This window comes from Amphiura filiformis, chromosome 13, assembly GCF_039555335.1.
Source record: "Amphiura filiformis chromosome 13, Afil_fr2py, whole genome shotgun sequence".
NCBI classification, from domain to species: domain Eukaryota; kingdom Metazoa; phylum Echinodermata; class Ophiuroidea; order Amphilepidida; family Amphiuridae; genus Amphiura; species Amphiura filiformis.
Window position 1 is genome coordinate 56,244,665 of NC_092640.1, and position 19,862 is coordinate 56,264,526.

At 39.0% G+C, this 19,862-nt stretch overlaps 1 protein-coding gene across 1 annotated transcript in view; it reads left to right on the forward strand.

Moving 5' to 3' along the window:
- Positions 1-19,862, forward strand: part of LOC140167335 (MFS-type transporter SLC18B1-like) — a 100,556-nt gene that overhangs the window by 66,923 nt on the left and 13,771 nt on the right. The window contains exons 5-9 of the mRNA XM_072190656.1: positions 9,118-9,265; positions 12,292-12,360; positions 12,645-12,732; positions 14,202-14,338; positions 17,332-17,430. Of these exons, the coding sequence (XP_072046757.1) occupies positions 9,118-9,265; positions 12,292-12,360; positions 12,645-12,732; positions 14,202-14,338; positions 17,332-17,430 (541 nt within the window). The remainder of the gene's footprint in view (positions 1-9,117; positions 9,266-12,291; positions 12,361-12,644; positions 12,733-14,201; positions 14,339-17,331; positions 17,431-19,862) is intronic.

Sequence of the window (19,862 nt, forward strand, 5' to 3'; positions counted from 1 at the left end):
ATTATTTTCTTGTTGTATATGTCAAGGGCTTTCAGAAAAACTTGGGTGATCAATCTCAATATGCCTAACTTTTTCTGTAGAGGGCGCTTTTCAAAATGGCCGCCAAATTTACTACTTTTGAGTATATCTTAGCTCCGGGCTCATAGAGATATGATTTTGGTGTCTATGCATATGTTTTCAGGGTCTAGGACCCCGAAGAAACTACTTAGAATATGAATACATTTTCTAATGAGGGCGCTTTTCAAAATGGCCGCCAAATTGACTAATTTTGACTTTATCTCAGCTCTAGAGGTTCATAGAAACCGGACGTTGGTGTCTAAACATATGTTTTCAGGGTCAAGGAACCCCAAAATACTACTATGTTAGACTTGGACGCAGTAGGGGATGGACAGCCATCCTGAATTTCAAAATGGCCATCACGAAATTGTCCTTTTATCTTCAAAAAGTTTCATATAACAAGACCAAGTATAGCACGTGCCAAGAGACATCACAAGATAAACTGGTCAGCACACTTAATCCTTCTTGAATTTCAAAATTGTTCATTTACACATCATGGTCATATTTTTGGGTGGCTTCAATTATGCTTTAATGTCAACTTTCCAGCAAGAATAGTGTAAACAAGCAATTTGCCTTAATTAATGTCCAAGAGATACAACTCTAAAACAGTACCACAGCTATACCATCAGGTTCCCAACTTTTACCCTGAAAATAGTTTTATTAGATCATTGATGATCTGTGTTGAAGTTCTATGCACTATATGTGACCGTACACCACGAATGAGCCGTAAATGTCCTCAATTGTATTCTGAGTTACAGTGTAAAATGGGCATGAAGGTCGTATTCATAGGTATTTCAATTTGGTGCTACGTGTATCTCATTAAATGAGGTACACGTAGCACCAAATTGAAATACCTATGAATATGACCTTCATGCCCATTTTACACTGTAACTCAGAATACAATTGAGGACATTTACGGCTCATTCGTGGTGTACGGTCACATATATATAACCAATGTTGTGAACTCGCCATTTGTATCGCCCTTATTATAATTCAGGTTAAAGTCAAAAGAGCCCTAATCAACGATGGAATCCATTCAACTATCAAGTCAAGCAAAGTCAAGTCCTGAAGCTGTTTGTTGCTTGGGATTCCACTAATTACCTACGATGGGGTACAGTGTATCTAGAGGATGCAAGAAACCTACCTGAAACAGCCCCAACAGTTTATAGTCACTTTTCAGATGGACATTCCTTCTCATAGGACAAACCCGGGCGCTTCTCAGCAGTTGGATCAGAAGTTGGAGCAGACCATCAACCTAGCTTTCATCACAATGCAGCGATGGTGTCATTGGACATTCCAAGCAGAAACAGTACATCGCTCAATGGGATCTTATCTATCATGAAATGATGGCTGTGAAAAACCTACACAGAGAATTTACTGGTGTCGACGGGAGTACCTCGGAGGCATGGCACCATCACGCGTCATCATCTTCAGTCACTATCAAACAAGAAGGACACGTTCAAGAGATGATGAAGTTCATTGAAAAGAGAGGGTCACCGTTCTCTGCAGAGTGCCCCACAGAGCTCCACAACTTCGTCACCAAACAGGTGATGACATCAGAAATCAGAAACGATGTACTAAATGCGTCTGAAAAGGGGAAGAACAAATACCAGGCTTTTCACAGTGAAAGGATAATCAAGAAATCTGTAAAACTGAGAGACACTATTCACAGAGGGAACCTCAAAACAATGCCTCAATCAACGAAAAACCCAAGAGAACGGTTCAGAAAGTCATCGCAGCCATGAATATGACTGACAAATCCATCGAAGTGGCTATAGAGCTAGAGATAGAGGTCTTGGCACTGATGATCTTCTGACATATGTACCTTCCCCATTGCTGTTTGGTGGTGACGGTTTAATGACCAAACCAGAAAAGAGCCAACTTGTTCGGGAATTAGAGGAAACCCTCAAGCCTGATGACTATTACTACCGGCATAAAGATGATGATTCAGCCTTCCTGATTGATGACATGGCAGCAATCCGCAGAGTGCATCTATCATCACCATTGCAGATGTGATTATATCTTTGGCATTTACCATGACGACCCATCGGTGAAAGATACAGAGAGGTTGAGGAGATGCCGCGCAACTCCAGTGGTACTGAGCTCAATTGAGCTATCTACACCAATTCCAAAGGACATGTCAACGTTCTGGCCGTCAAGCCAAAATAAACTGCTGCTGGAAACACAAGTGTATGCATTCTTGAGCAGGGAGAGGCAACGCTACCCGTTTTATACCTCTCCACATTCTGTATGCAAGATTGGGCCCTCAGATATGCACAGTGCTTCCTGCGCTACATAGCCTCACAGGATGTGACATCACCAGTAAAATAGGCACAACGAAAGCAGCCCTCAAGGCCAACCCTGTGGTTTACTTGCAAGGATTTGGCGCAACAACTCCACTAGGTCCTTCTTCTATCCAGCGGGCAGAACAGTACTTGGTGCAAGTCATAGATGCTGGAAACAAGTTTCAGTTTCAGTTTCATCAGTTTCACTTCTCAAAGTCAGCTTCACACCAGAGTCTGCCATCAACATGTAAAGGTTTGGAACCTCACATCAACAGTGCATTCTTCAATGCATATGCCACCATGCATGTTCTGGATACGCAACTCAACGTCCAAACAGCAGATCTAGATCCACTAGACTATGGTTTTCTACATGAGAATGGAAACCTTCTTCCTTCGACATCATGGAGATCATTTGAGCCATGTTGGAGTGTGGTGTGTCATTGCGGCAAATGTGCTCGTGTAACCTGTCCTTGCCGTGCAGCAATGGTAAAATGCAGTGTATTCTGCAAGTGTCAGAAGACAGATAGCTGTAGAAATCTCCACAACTGACCTGGTAGACAATATATGAACTATTATTCCGGGGTATTATTGAAGATAATCAAGTTCCTTACAAATCAAATGGTAAATTGGTTCGGTTTTCTTTCAATCACAACCTAAGTTTAACTGCCTAATGCCTAATAATGACAGTTTTGGAGGCTCCTGAGAAACTCTGTCGACCAGACGAAACTGTCAGGTTAATAGTCATGTGAGCTTAGGTCTGATTTGAATAGTATTATACCATATAAAATGCATTTTAAGCATGGACAAAGTCATGCAGATGTTAAACTTAATGAATAAGATATTCTAAATGCTCCTATTGGACACTATAAGACCTTACAAACAAAAGTATAGCCACCAAAACTATGGCTCTTTGCTTATAAATAACAAAGTTATAAATAACAATGTTAATTCTTGGCGGCCATTTTGAAATTCAAGATGGCTGCCTCAAAGGAGGCGCCAGTGACTAAACAACTGGTCTTATTGGATTCCTTGGTAGTAAAAACATAGGTATAGACACCAAAATTGTGTCTCTACGCACTCCAGAAACTGAGATATTGTCAAAACTAATCATTTTGGCGGCCATTTTGAAAAACGCCCTCTATAGAAAAAGTTAGGCAAATTCAGATCAATCACCCAAGTTTTTCTGAAACCCCTTGACTTGTACAACAATAAAATCATGGTTGACTGAGTAAAAGAGAGATGGCCACGAACTCCCCCATAGAGCCTAGAGTATTACGTGAAACGAATTTATTCATAATTAAGAATTTGCCAGACGAGCTTCACGTAGTTGCAAGATATCCTCGGTCACGAAAGTTATGATTCAAAAAGTAGTTTATGAAAAGTACGAACCGACTTATTATTAAGATGGACATGCACTCATAAGAAACTCATACAGTATTATACATAACTATATAGCTAGGCAGAGTGGTGGTAAACCATGCACACAATTCTGCGATCTGCAGTGTATCGCCTATGGCAAGCCAAGGGGTCCAAAAGCGTGGAACTGCTACGCGTAGCTTCTTTCTCGTTACGTGCAGCTTATTAACCAATCAGATTCGCGGTTTTAAACACGTGGAGCTGATGTAAACATCCTCTCTCACAAATATTACGTTGTTAATTTTTGTAAATGAAAATATCTGTAGTATATCAGCAAAAAATGGTATAGGTGCTATTAAAGTAATATCTGAACAGAATGATGATTGTTCTATATTTAGGGGCTATCATTTTCTTCGGAAGGATCCCAAATATAGGGGTTATACTTTTTGGAAAGAAAAATAAGGGGAGGGGGTCATAAATTGATAATGACAAAATGTAGGGAGTCACAAGATGACTACAGATAGTGTGTTTATTGTATTCAAAAGACTGATTTCAATACAATTTTAGCCTGTCTAGGGGTAAGGTGTATCGGTGGTGGGAGTCGGGGTCATAACATTTTTGATGCCGAAATAGTGAGGGCCGCAATTTTATTGACGCCAACTTTTTGTAAATTTAGGAACCCCCCCCCCTTCCGAAAAAAATGATGACCCATTTTACTCTCTCCATATTTACACAGTGGCATGTGATATCGCTTTCCTGCAATATCTTTACACAGCGCTTTACATCAGTAGTAGTTGTTGTTTGACCTTCATATCCCCTGCACCGCTAATACAGCCCGAGTATAAAGTTACTTGCTATTAAACACGGTGTAAACTTGGAAACATTAAATAAATATGCTTTGTGTCATTTTAGCCAGGCATTAGCAACATGTTCTCTTGACACGTGCTGTGATTTGGCCTCCTTACCCGCTCGTTATCTATGCTAATTCCGTAAATTAATTACAAGATAATAATTGTGAAAGAGGATACCTAGCACTATACTGCGCGTAGCTAACGACCCAACCACGTGATTAAATTGGACTATTTTGATTGGTCAAACAGCTGCTCGTAACGAGAAAGAAGCTACGGGTAGCAGTTCCACGCTTTTGGACCCCTTGGCTTGCCATAATATCGCCGGGAGCTAATTTGTACAACTTGGGCGGCGTGGCCTGCGGAATTCGACCTTCAGCAAACCAGTTCGGATTTACTTTATATACTAGTAGTAGGCCATACATACTGTAGTTACTGTCCGTTTTCCTATACACAATACTCAGTGCGCTCACCATTGACGCGTGACCTCTACAAATAGTGTATGTTAGAAGTATAGGTCATTGCCTAGTTGGCGTCACTGTTTAAAAAATAACCGGCCAATATTTAAAGTATTCTCTGAAATTCTAGAAAATATAGTTTTGTAACATGTCCTAAATTTTTAGCTAATTTAGGTGTTTGGAAATATTGGTGCTTTTGTGTTTTAGGAAGGATATATGTAAACGACAGATAACACCAAAAAATATGAAGAAATTATTTCTAAACCGTATTAAGTCTGCAAACCATTATGCTTCTCATTTTCAAGAACGCTGGTTAACAATAAGCAGACTATTGTCTCATTTCGTAAACAAAAGCCCACACAGTATTGTTACCTTGCGTTCGCTTTATAATCGTTCACCCAACTGAAACTATAATACCAGCTCATTGCTCATTGCACAGGTAAAACAGACACAAGTGCAGTGTGTATTTAACCAGAGAAGATCTGATGTAACATAGTTGAGCTGTTTTCATTGAGTGTTATCTTGGTTTAATAGCTTTTAATGGGGTTTAAGTCCTTCAAAGGTCGTGGTGAATTCTACTGTAGACATGACTGCATCATGATTATTTTAAAGTCAACAACATTCAACAATATGATCACCGTGATAGTATGACAGTATCAATACCGTGGGTGTCAGTGATCCTGGCCTGACACAGTAGACAAACAAACAAACAAACACGCCACACACATGACACATGCATGCAAGGTAACATTGACTATACACTAATCAAACAATGGTATTGATCCTGTACAACTGGTCGTGGTTTATTTACATTCGATTCATTTAAAATCCCCATAGTAAACATTAATTTTGGCAAGAGTTTTCTCTCTCTGGAACGAGGATGCATCCACTGGCTCCGCGTAATGAAAAGATCTAACGAAGCGAAAAGTAAGCTACGCGTAGCAGCTCTACGTTGTGGCTAGCCCTATAACTCTGGCCATAGTATCCGTTTTTACTTCCACTATATAGGGCCAGAGGAACTTCCATTGAAAAAATTGTTGGAGATGGCTGAACGCAACAGAACAAATAAAATTTAATGATGAAAATTGACCTTTTCATTGTGTTCCTGGGTCACTTGGCATGTGCCGCAAGAGCTGTAAAATTCCATTTGAAAAAACACATTTTTCACATTTATGCACACTTTCCCTACCTATAGAAATGAACCTATATATATTGACCATCATATTGTACCAATTTGTGTTACCTTCAATTCGACGATCCCTGTTGATTTGCTGTGAAAACGCTTGCATTTACTTGGAGGGTATGCTCGGTTGTACAGTTGTTTACATCATTGACATCATTTGACCTCTTGACCTGATGCGGCGAGGGCGCTTTGAATTTTTCCATTTGCAACAATCTTCCCTACCAAGAATGCTTTGCAGTCTATTACCATGAGTATGAGATTTTATGTGGTAGCTTGTGGGATACGATACATAGCCCATCATACGCTTAGTATTATGGGTAGGCATCTGACATATATTTGACCTCGCGAGGTCCTCGCCTCATCCCGGGCTCGTCATGTCCATTTTACTTTAGGGTGAATAAGTGACGGAGTAGTGGATTAGGAATAGTAAATTAACATGAAACGTAAAACACCTGTATAAAACAAGAATAATTCACGCATGACCGACCGGCCGGCTGCCCCCGTTTGAATAAAAAATACACACTGGATTGTCTTGGAACTCCAAATGCTTTAGTTACAAACAGAGACTGCGCTAGTATAAATGCATTTCAGCCCCTGCCAAAGTTCATTTTCGGACTCCCTCGTAAAGTAGAATAGTCCAGATTATCGTAACCTTTGACATTGCCAATATCACACAAATGTCGTCTTTTTCATGCAGTAAAGATGTATGAGCAAGTTTCTGAAGAATATTGGTAAGTTTAAAGGCCAGATAGCAGGCTAACGAATATGATCTGCATATATAGAAAGATCCGATCGTTGTCCGAACGTCAACATTTGATAAATGTCAATGGTACAATTCTAAGCACGTGAAAGTCGTGGGGTCATTTCTCAACACAATACCTGTCAGATGATAATTTACATAGGCACAAAAGACCGTGTTCATGTACCGTTACTCAGCCAAACATGGCAGAGTAGGTCCCGGATAGTCGGTACATGTTCCTATCTCCACAACGTTATACCTTTCCAACAAGGAAAGAGATACAAAAGGCGAACGTCTAGTTGTGGCGGTTACGGCCAGCCATATACTGATCATGCGAAATCGTAAAAACATAGAATAGAAACAGTGTGGCAGGCTCTCAAAATCTCAAATTGTATGCTTAGCCTGAGTCGCTCGGCCTATCTCGAACAAAATCACCATGCGTAGCTGTTGAAAAACGTGAGGATTCATCGTACTATCACGGCAATTGTTGACACGAAGATATAGGGACGATGACGGTGTGTAGGGATGACCAGCACAACAGCTAACTCATTTGGACATCTTTGTGTTTAACATGCAACACTGACCACACACACACAATTTCAATGGGGCTGTCCATGAAGAGACTATCTCCACTGCATTGACCAATGGATCTAGGCTTGATTGCACACCCAATGCATCAGTAGTATTATTATCAGGCTTTTTGTCAGATAGGCAAAAACATGTTTTGAAAAAGTCTTAATATGCACCCCTAAATATTAATTAATATATTTATAACTTGGCCAATTAATTAATATATTTATAACTTGGCTGACAAGAAGTCCCCCTCTGGTAAAGCTGAGTTTATGCTTTCAACTACCCATAATTTTTCGTCCACAGCTAGCTAAAGTGAAATCTACAGGTTATTTGTATAAAAGAGTGATTTTACTGTAAATTTTCTCCAAATTCCAAGATATATTAGGTGAGTAAACTTTTTGTATACTATACTATATATATTTATCTAATTCCATGTGCAATTTCATAAAATTTCATTACTATTTTGGGGTGCATATTGGATAATAAAATGTAGACCCTCTTTTTAATCGGATTCAGAATTATGCAGTACCGTAGGCCTACATGCATAATGTACTCTGCAATGACCATGGTAATATCTTACTTAACATTGCACATGAAATTTCACTGCAGCTAGCGGTCATTAACAGTCACATAGTTCATATGTCTAACACCCCATGAGAAACTTAGCACATGGATGAGTCTCATGTGTAAAAAATGTATCACCAAATTTTGACAACTTGTTTAAGTAGAAAAACATGTAATTAAGTTGATCTGTAGTGCCAAATTTTTATGCAAGGTTTCCGAAGTTTCCGAAACTTTATTACATGTTTTGTGACTTAAATAACAAGTTGTCAAAATTTGGTGATACATTTTTTTGGTCAAATTTGTTCATAATTTTTCTTCCATGACTGCAATCTTGGATTTGTACAAAGAAATATATAACAAAAAGGCAATTTCATAAGACCAGATCTCCAAATGCATTTATGAAAACCTGTATTTATAAATGATTTCTTCTTGTCAGTATTTGTATAAATCATGTAATCCATTTTCAAGGGTTACTGAACAGGTGTTTTTTGAAAATAATGAATTTGAAACTGGAAATAATTAAATTTTGTGCCATTTTTTCCTTGGTGTCCATAATCTGTCCAAACTGCCTATTCAAAACACGCATATAAAATTGGTCATAACTTCATAACCATTTATCCTATTGAGGTCATTTAAAGACTGAAATGCTCCATTTAATGAGCACTTTAATATAAGGTATGATTCTACAATACAGGAGAAACTTCAAATTTTCATGGTCATCCCTACTACTACCTTCATGTTCAGGTCAGGTCAAAAACTGGCTATTGGTCCAGGGGCAAAGATTTTTGGGCAGGCCGAGAGGGGGTGGGCAAGCGATTTTTAGCAGACCGAATGGGGCAAAAAAATTTGGCACGCCGTGTGGAAATCCACCCCCTTGGAAGGGGGAAAGGTTAATAATTATTACACATCCCCATAGGGCCTACCTAAAATGACAGTGTACTCGGTAGGCCTAGTCATCTTATATTTCTCCGTTTGTTTTTGTCCACTTCAATATACATGATATGATTCCTCATAATTTGATTCACATTTATCTTGTTTTTCCCCTTTCTCGTAGGATTCTGATACGATTGCCAAACACTAATTTATTTCTGGCTCTAAGTTTTATCATGCGGATTGTAGTATCGTTGGGAGCAGCAGCCCATGAGACGGCTTTATATACTATATGTGCTCATACGTTTCCTCAACGTACAGCTTTTATACTTGTGAGTAAGGTCCTATACAGGGTGTCCCATAAAAGACGGTTTTATATACTATATGTGCTCATACGTTTCCTCAACGTACAGCTTTTATACTTGTGAGTAAGGTCCTATACAGGGTGTCCAATAAAAGACGGCTTTATATACTATATGTGCTCATACGTTTCCTGAACGTACAGCTTTTATACTTGTGAGTAAGGTCCTATACAGGGTGTCCAATAAAAGACGGCTTTATATACTATATGTGCTCATACGTTTCCTCAACGTACAGCTTTTATACTTGTGAGTAAGGTCCTATACAGGGTGTCCCATAAAAGACGGCTTAATATACTATATGTGCTCATACGTTTCCTCAACGTACAGCTTTTATACTTGTGAGTAAGGTCCTATACAGGGTGTCCCTGAGACGGCTTTATATACTATATGTGCTCATACGTTTCCTCAACGTACAGCTTTTATACTTGTGAGTAAGGTCCTATACAGGGTGTCCCATAAAAGACGGTTTTATATACTATATGTGCTCATACGTTTCCTCAACGTACAGCTTTTATACTTGTGAGTAAGGTCCTATACAGGGTGTCCCATAAAAGACGGCTTAATATACTATATGTGCTCATACGTTTCCTGAACGTACAGCTTTTATACTTGTGAGTAAGGTCCTATACAGGGTGTCCCATAAAAAGCGGGTTCCAACGAATGCGATTTAAAACGTGTTTTCAACCATCACTCAGGCTAAAATCGGCAACAATGAAAATGAGATATAGGCAATAAAAGACCCCTGCATTGACCCAAGCAGAACGCTGAAATACCCTTGATTTTGATGATTTCAGCTCTAAAAGCTCTTAAATTGCACTTTCCTCACATTGCTGGTTTATTCCAGGTGATTTTCAACCAGAAAGCCTTATTTTTCGACCGTTTGCATCTCCGAAAGACCATTTTTCACCGGAACGCCGTCAACTCCCAAAGACCCACCACCTCAAAATTCTGGGGGAGCATACCACCAAAAATTTATAATAAACTAGACTTAGCTGTGGTCTAACCCACGAACACAGCCGTGTTGTGACCTCTAATGACCTTTGACCCCAAAAGATATGAAAACGCCCATAGACATTGGCTAATGTCAATGCATGGGTGCACGTGGCACCACTTTGCTATGTTACTTGTGGCAGAAGGGGCATTTTGAAGGTTTTTCATCTCAGACCGGAAGTGACCCCTTAATGACATTTGACCCCAAATAAAAAATACCACATATGAATTGGGTAACCACAATTCATGTGTGAACATACAGTTACTGTCCTATGTTTTTCTTATCAAATAAACAATTTTGAAGGTTTTCCGTTTTATACCGGAAGTGACCCCTTAATGACCTTTGACCTCAAACAAAAAAATACCACATATACATAAGGTAAACATAATTCATGTGTGTACATTCCGTCACTCTCCTATGTTTTTCTTAGCTTATAAAATTTTTTGAAGGAATTTGGTTTTATACCGGAAGTGACCCCTTAATGACCTTTGACCTCAAATCTGTGTATGATTCATAGACACTGGGTAATAGCAATGCATGTGTGCAAGTTGCGTCACCGTCCTATGTAATTTGTGGGAGAAGTAACATTTTGAAGGTATTTTGTTTTATACCGGAAGTGACCCCTTAATGACCTTTGACCTCAAACAAAAAATACCACATATACATTAGGTTAACATAATTCATATGTGCACATACCGTCACTCTGCTATGTTTTTCTTAGCTAAGAAAATTTTTTGAAGGAATTTGGTTTTTTACCGGAAGTGACCCCTTAATGACCTTTGACCTCAAATCTGTGTATGATTTATAGACACTGGGTAATAACAATGCATGTGTGCAAGTAGCGTTACTGTCCTGCGAAATTTGTGGGAGAAGTAGCATTTTGAGTTGAAATCACGTTTTTGACCTCTGTGACCCCTACATGACCTTTGACCACACGAGTTTCATGTGACATGTAGGGGCATGGTCAGTGATGGTTGTGACCAAGTTAAGTCAAAATCGATGTAATCATGTCAGTGCTAGAGCAAATGTAATGGTCGACAGAAGAAGAAAAAGAAGAAGAAGATCCTGTAAGAAAAAAGACACAGCCGTGACTAATGTCACGGCTGTGTAATTATGTCACTGGGTATAAATCACTGTTAATTTGAGAGCTTTTGGTAGCAAGCGTGGAATCCCGTGGCGTGGAATCAAATTGGAGCTAACAAGTTTCTGTACACGACCGTATCAATCAAATTATCATAACATGACGAGGTTTAGATTTTTGATGGGTCATTGGAGTGAAGACTTTAACATGACCAGGTTTAGATTATGATGGGTCATTGGGTGAAGACTTTAACATGACCAGGTTTAGATTATGATGGGTCATTGGAGTGAGGACTTTAACATGACCAGGTTTAGATTTTTGATGGGTCATTGGAGTGAAGATTTTAACATGACCAGGTTTAGATTTTTGATGGGTCATTGGAGTGAGGACTTTAACATGACCAGGTTTAGATTTTGATGGGTCATTGGAGTGAAGACTTTAACATGACCAGGTTTAGATTTTTGATGGGTCATTGGAGTGAAGACTTTAACATGACCAGGTTTAGATTTTTGATGGGTCATTGGAGTAAAGACTTTCACATGACCAGGTTTAGATTTTTGATGGGTCATTGGAGTGAGGACTTTAACATGACCAGGTTTAGATTTTTGATGGGTCATTGGAGTGAAGACTTTAACATGACCAGGTTTAGATTTTTGATGGGTCATTGGAGTGAGGACTTTAACATGACCAGGTTTAGATTTTTGATGGGTCATTGGAGTGAAGACTTTAACATGACCAGGTTTAGATTTTGATGGGTCATTGGGTGAGGACTTTAACATGACCAGGTTTAGATTTTGATGGGTCATTGGAGTGAAGACTTTATTATTGTGTTGTGTTTATATAAATAGACCTATTTTAAATTAAAAGGTAATCAAATTGGCATTAAAATAGCGTTTTCTTTCCTATAATTTATACAATTGATAGAGTATAGCAGAAGTGATGGTTGGTATAGGTTATGCAACAGGCCCCGGCATTGGAGGTCTTCTGTACGAGGTAATTTATAAATAACTTATAATTTATATATAAAAGTGTTCATATCTTCCCAGATCAAGGCAGGAAGCTGACACATCTGCAACCTGACCATTGTTTTTCATCTCCTTTTTCAACTGTATTCACAATTTCACAAAACAATGATTTAGAGGTTAATAACTGCGTATCGGTTATTTGTGACAAATCTAAACATTTTACCTTCGGAACTGAGGAATGTCCCGAGGGGCGTAGCCCCGGGGATATTCCGAGGATCATTTCAACTAAATATTTTGCAATTTTCACAACAGGTAGGCGGCTATGAGTTCCCGTTTCTAATACTTGGTGGTAGCGTCGTTTTCGCCGTGATTATTAGCTTGTTCATTCTTCCTAAACAAGGTAACGTTATAATCAAATTAATTTAATACTATGCGTGCTGGTCATAAGCTACCACTTCAAAAACCCAATTTTTTGAGAAACCTTTCAAAACGGCTATAAATGACTTTGGTTTGCGTAATGAAGCCAACTCTGCACAGCAACAATTTTGGCAAGGACGCATATCCGGACGTAAAAAGCAGACATAGCGTCTATGGAACGTGTTGCATTTGATGACGTGGGCGATAACTTCCCAGTAATCACGCAAACGAACGCGTCTTCCTTTTTGCAGACATGTACGCGAAATTTCTCCGCGCCTAGTAACTCCGTCAATCCGTCGAAATCACCATGGATAAGTGGCTTCATCTCCCACTGTGGTTAGTGTTTGCGTGTATATTTATTAGTGTTTGCGGGTTAGAATAAAGGTGTTTTATAGTTTCAATAGGTAGATGTAATTTACTATACCTCATAAATATTGATTAGGTAATCCAGACATCTTATTGGTTAATAACGCTAGCGTCCGAGTACGGTATTTTGACTACTTCCGCATTTCTTTTTTGTCAAATCGTGGGATTTTACAAACGCGCGCAAGCTTTGAGACGAACCTTTTTTTTTTTTGGCCAAAGAAGAAACTTTTATCCAAACGGTTACATTGCTACACATCACAGTCAAAGCTCCCATTTATCCGTGCGTGCTTACGCCCAAACGACCTCAGCTTATCGTAGATCCATCCTTTGCACTCATTTAAATGGTTGTTACCCCAGCCCCTTACCCTGGGGTACTACCGGTCATCGGAAATGAGGGGGGAAAGGGTTAGTGAGGGACACCGTTGGTTTTGTCAGTAAAATCCATAATTTTCATTTCGCTCTTGTAAAATTATTCCAAGAGCTACTGACTGTTGTTAGTTGGGTTGATTTTATTTTACAGTCAAGGGACAATGTTTATGTACTTCGTAATAATCAAAAACAGAAACATAGTACTATACATACACAATGAATAGTTTTGTATGTCTCTTTTACAATCATGGCAAAATGTGTACAAAAACACCAACCAAACTACAAACAAAGACAAAATTGGATCGCGATACGATACTGAAAATATTTGTAAAAAATTGAACATAAATTATGGGAAAAAATGAATTTAACGGCCAACCCGTAGCGCTAAGCGTTAATTGGAGTTCACATAGCAATGCGCGTGGGTGTCTGAGATCTGCTTTGACCTAAACATATTTTGTAAGAGCTGGATGTGCTCTGTTCATTGAGGTGATTTTTACCACGATCAACCCATGTTGCGCTAGATAGCAAATCAGTGCAGAAAAGTTTAAGTGAAGGAAATGCATTGTGGGAAGTGCGAGATATCTTCTCTGCTCTTTTCCGCACAGCGAGTAGAATCTTAGACAACTTTCCAGTTCTACCACCCGGAATGAACCATTATTCTATCGTGGTAGCTTGGTGGATAGTTGTCCGAGATTCGGCTTTTTGTCTTTTCCACAGTGGAAGTACACCAGCTGAGTGGCTCGATCACGGAACTGCTGTCCATTTGGTTTATATGGCCAATCTTACTTACATCATTTATCGATAGCGCCTGCTTCACGTTCTTCCAACCAACTATGTCAGTTCACTTGGAACAGGTATTCATTAATAATAAAATCATCTTTTGATATATCTGCATTGATCTATAAGCATGCCTCTAAATGAGTGTCTTTTTGACGAAAAAGACGAAAGGAGGACACCCTCCACAAAACATTGCAATAGATTGGTCTTACTCCAAATATCAAGTTTTTGTGGAGAGTGTCTGCGCTTCGTCTCTTTCGTAAAAAACTCCTGATTTAGAAACATACATGCTTGTAGATGGAATTCTACGGTATATCAATCGCTGCACACATGTTGGACCTTTTAAAGTATCACGAACACTTTCTATGAAATTATACGTAGAAGTGCTTTATTTTTCATGATATTTGAAGTCGAAGATGTATAAAGTTTTGGGCGAATTTCTATTGCCCTGAAATTTGCCCTATTCAGCAATGAATATCAGTTTTATTAAAGCCATATCGTAACTTTTGGTATGGAGGACGCACTCAGTGTTTTTACAAAATGCTGCTTATTAAAGAGAATAATTATTACATTACAAGTTGACACTTGTTGCAATTTTTTTGTGCGTATTTCTCCTGAAAAAAGGAGAAATTGTGTGGGTAAAGTTCAGCCTCGTACGTGTTCTTCCCCCGTTTGAAGCGTACTGTACGTGTTCTCCCCCCCCCGTTTGGCTGATGACGTAGGTGAATGAAGCGGGCACTATATCATGCTCTCATCATACAATCACAATCACTTTGACAAGTTTGACATTAGCAACAATGAGTTGTACTATCACTTACCATAACAATGCTGCATAACAATATGCACACTATTGTTCTCATTTCGGGAACAAAGCCCACACAGTATTGTTACTATGCGTTTGCTTTGTGATATTTCATCCAACTGAAACTATAATAACTATTATACAGGAAATCAGATACATGAGTTTGTGGACTTAACACGGTTTATATGCTAGTCTCAGATGAAATTCTAAGCTCAAATTATGTATTTATTTTTTAGGCCTAATATTTCTCATGATATTGATTTTCATTGTCCTCATAATATTAGCTTGTCAATGATATGATGTTGTTTTTGCAATAGACCTGCCCTTTAACTTGGCCTTTTTACACGATGGTAATGTAATTTAGTAAACTAACATGTATACCCTGAAAAAATCACGGGTTTGGGTGCTGTACGTAGTTATGACAAAATCTGAGATTTTGAATCAAAACGACGGCACACGTCGTTCAATATTACGATCAAAATATATACTGCCCACAAAAAGTATCCGAACACTTAAAACAAAAGCCATTTTATATGGACACTAAATTACAAAATGAAACAATCCATAGATGGAGAATTTTGTTCTGTGTATTTTCACTTCATTCGGTACGTTACGACTTTGTTTCCGATTAGTTTTAGCAATTTGAATAAAAAGTGAGCTTTTAAAAAGTGACAAAAATTTGCATTGAGTTTACCTTTGAAGCACGCAGATATTGAACACAGCGGAATGAGCCGTGCTTGGCCGTTTGGCTGTATTGAACCCGTAACAAAAGGTAGCAGAAATCGCCTTGAAGGAGGAAATATCTAAATTTGTCACTTTTGAAACTCGACCTTTTGTCATTCAAATTCGTATAGGCCCCTAGCCTAGTGGAATAAAATCACATCGTACTGACTAAGATCTCAAAGTACGCAGACCCAAATTCTCCATCTATCGATTACTTTATTTTGGCATTTAATTTTAGTGTCTTTCTTAAGATATTGCTTTTGTTTTAAGAGTTTGGATACTTTTCGTTCGCAGTATATTAGTCAAACACGTGTGCGATTATAACACTGTATGTACACGCCGTCCGGGAAGGTCATATATCTTATCAAAAGTACCGAACAGACTCGCGATCGACAGAGTGACACATTGGGCTATTCCATTTAAAATCCACATTACCCCTGTGGAAGATTTAGCTAAAGTCTGCCTGCCTGCCACAGAGGGAGTATCAATTTTGAAAAGAATAGACTAGGTAACTTCCATTAATCACTCCAGTTATGGAAGATATAGGTACAGCCATAATAATAAATAAATAAATAAATTTTGGATTTATAAAGCGCCTTTCTCCAGACCTTAGAGGACTCAAAGCGCTGTAATTTCGCTGCAATGGTGAATCATCACAATCAGATCGCATCAACTAGGTTGCTGCCGAACGGCGCACACCTATTCGCATTTAGATCCCGGGGGGGGGGTCACTCGCATACCAAAGTGGTACGCATGCTCGTCCCCAAAAACGTCGAAAAAGGGTTGATTTTTGGCCTTGTGGTGGCGTCGACGTTTTTAGAAAAAAGGGTGCTTTTTAGGTAAAGTTTCGACGTTTAGGGTATATTTTTTCAACTTTGGTGGGTTTGTTTTAGAATTTACGCCATTTAGGGGTCCATTTTAGTTTCTTTCGCCGAATTACGCAATATTTTAGGGGGAAGATTTACAGAGCCTTACGCCAATAAGGGGTGAAATTTTTCCACACTGATTACGCCATTTAGGGTCCATTTTTGAGGTGCTGGGACGAGCATGCATACCACTTTGGTATGCGAGTGACCCCCCCCCCGGGATTTAGATACAAGGGGAGTATGGGCTTCAAAATGATTACCTCTAACCAATTACATTGAAAAACAATCTTCCACAGGGGGTAGTATGTGGATTTCATCCGAAATAGCCCAAATTTGGCGTCATATGCGCTGGTATTAAATCTTTGTTTTGCCCAACCTGTTCGAGTCCAAATTAAAAGGGGCCATGATCTGACAGTGAAAACGAACATTTTGAGGAAAACAAATAAAAATAATGGAACTGTACAACATGGCTTTAAGTGTGGTAACATACTCAATTAATTGAATTACATGTAGCCTATATTTAAACACAAATTACAAGTTGAATGGTCTGTTGTCTATTTTATGAAATCAACCACATGATTTAGCATGGTATAGATTCATCACAAAATATATTCATCTGGGGTGCTGCTAAATCTTCAATCGTAAAACGAAATGTTGAATTGTCTTTTCTTACATACAGTTTTACTTATCGCCAATGCAAATTGGTTTATTCTACTTTGCCACTACCTCTATATATGCAGTGACTACGCCAATGGTTGGCTACTTCGTAGACACAACGGTAAGAGTGTCATAAGCTTGCATTTAAAAAAAAGCACAAGTTTTGAGATATTTTCCTCAAAATATCAAGAGCTATCTTAAGAACCACTGAACCAATACTAGGCTTGTTTGTACTCATTTTGATACATTTTGCATGCAGATTTCATAAATGGTCAAGACAAATTACATTTTATAGTTTAGTCTGCAGTTGACATCCACGTGGAGAGAGTTAAAATATCATCCGGATGATCGTAAAGTGGTTCAGCCAAAAGCTGTGTATTTAAGACAAAATGAAATAAGGCATTTTACCTGAATCTGTTGTTTGACAGTATATAAATTAGCTACATGTATTTGAATTTCATTTCAAAAATACCAAATGACAATCTTAATGTCTTATCTTTCACTTTTAAGCTGGGATCACTGAATGGGTCGAACGAAGAGTTACGACGCATCGAAAAACCTATAAAACCCGTCATAACTCTAAGTGTTGGTGCAATCACCTATAAAATACATAAGTCCCGAACCCGTCATAACTCTTAGTGTTAGTGCAATCAGCTATAAAAATCCATAAGTCCCGAACCCGTCATAACACTAAGTGTTAGTGCAATCACCTATAAAATACATAAGTCCCGAACCCGTCATAACTCTAAGTGTTAGTGCAATCACCTATAAAACCCAAGTCGTCGTCCTATGAGTCATGGCTGACCCGTTGTGACCAATTTGATGATGTCATTCCAGCTATTTCGGTCTTGTGCAAGACGATAGGCTGCAGTAAGAGATAGTCCTGTACACTCTTTGATTCCATCTGACCAACGTGTCTTCTGTCTACCTCTTCTGCGATGTCCTTCAACATGACCTTGAACATGACCTTGTGTTAGTGCAATCACCTATAAAAATCCATAAGTCCCGAACCCGTCATAACACTAAGTGTTAGTGCAATCACCTATAAAATACATAAGTCCCGAACCCGTCATAACTCTTAGTGTTAGTGCAATCACCTATAAAACCCATAAGTCCCGAACCCGTCATAACTCTTAGTGTTAGTGCAATCACCTATAAAACCCATAAGTCCCGAACCCGTCATAACTCTAAGTGTTAGTGCAATCACCTATAAAACCCATAAGTCCCGAACCCGTCATAACTCTAAGTGTTAGTGCAATCACCTATAAAACCCATAAGTCCCGAACCCATCATAACTCTTAGTGTTAGTACAATCACATATAAAACCCATAAGTCCCGAACCCGTCATAACACTAAGTGTTAGTGCAATCACCTATAAAATACATAAGTCCCGAACCCGTCATAACTCTTAGTGTTAGTGCAATCACCTATAAAACCCATAAGTCCCGAACCCGTCATAACTCTAAGTGTTAGTGCAATCACCTATAAAACCCATAAGTCCCGAACCCGTCATAACTCTAAGTGTTAGTGCAATCACCTATAAAACCCATAAGTCCCGAACCCGTCATAACTCTAAGTGTTAGTGCAATCACCTATAAAACCCAAGTCGTCGTCCTATGAGTCATGGCTGACCCGTTGTGACCAATTTGATGATGTCATTCCAGCTATTTCGGTCTTGTGCAAGACGATAGGCTGCAGTAAGAGATAGTCCTGTACACTCTTTGAATCCATCTGACCAACGTGTCTTCTGTCTACCTCTTCTGCGATGTCCTTCAACATGACCTTGAACAATGATCATCTCCAAGCAATCTCCATTTCTTCTAGAAACATGGCCAAAATATTGAAGTTTGTTCCGGTCAATCTTCTGGCATAATGAGGTGTGATATCCTATCTGGCTCCTGACAAATTCATTGGTTTTGTGTTCTTTCCAAGAAATTCTCAACATTTTCCTCCAGCACCACTGTTCCAAAGCTTGGATTCTAGAGCTATCTGCTCTTCCAATGGCCCATGTTTCAGACCCATATGTGGCAATCGGGATGACCAGGGCATCCATGATGTTCAACTTTGTTGTTCTTGAGATTCCTCTATCTTTCCAAATGTTTGTGAGTGCAATGGCAGATGTTCTTGCCATAGCCAAGCGTCTTTTGATTTCCTGGGAGCTGCCTCCTTTCTCTAAAAATGAGGGATCCAAGGAAGTTGAAAGTATTAACAACCTCTATGTCCTCGCCACCTGCCTTCACTTGTTGGTCTACGTTTCCACCACAAATCATGACCTTTGTCTTCTTGACATTGAGGAATAATCCATACTCCTCACTGCCCTTCTTTTAAGTTAAAACTCGGTTAATGAGATCTTGTAGATCAGAAGCTGTTCTTGCAATGAGGGTGGTATCGTCAGCATACCTGAGGTTGCTTATTTGTCGTCCTCCAATTGAAATATATGTTGAACAGGTATGGTGACAAAATGCATCCCTGGCGTACTCCTTGGCCAATTGTAATACATTCACTATCTCCACCTTCTGTTCTTACTGTGGCTTCCTGTCCTTTGTATAGATA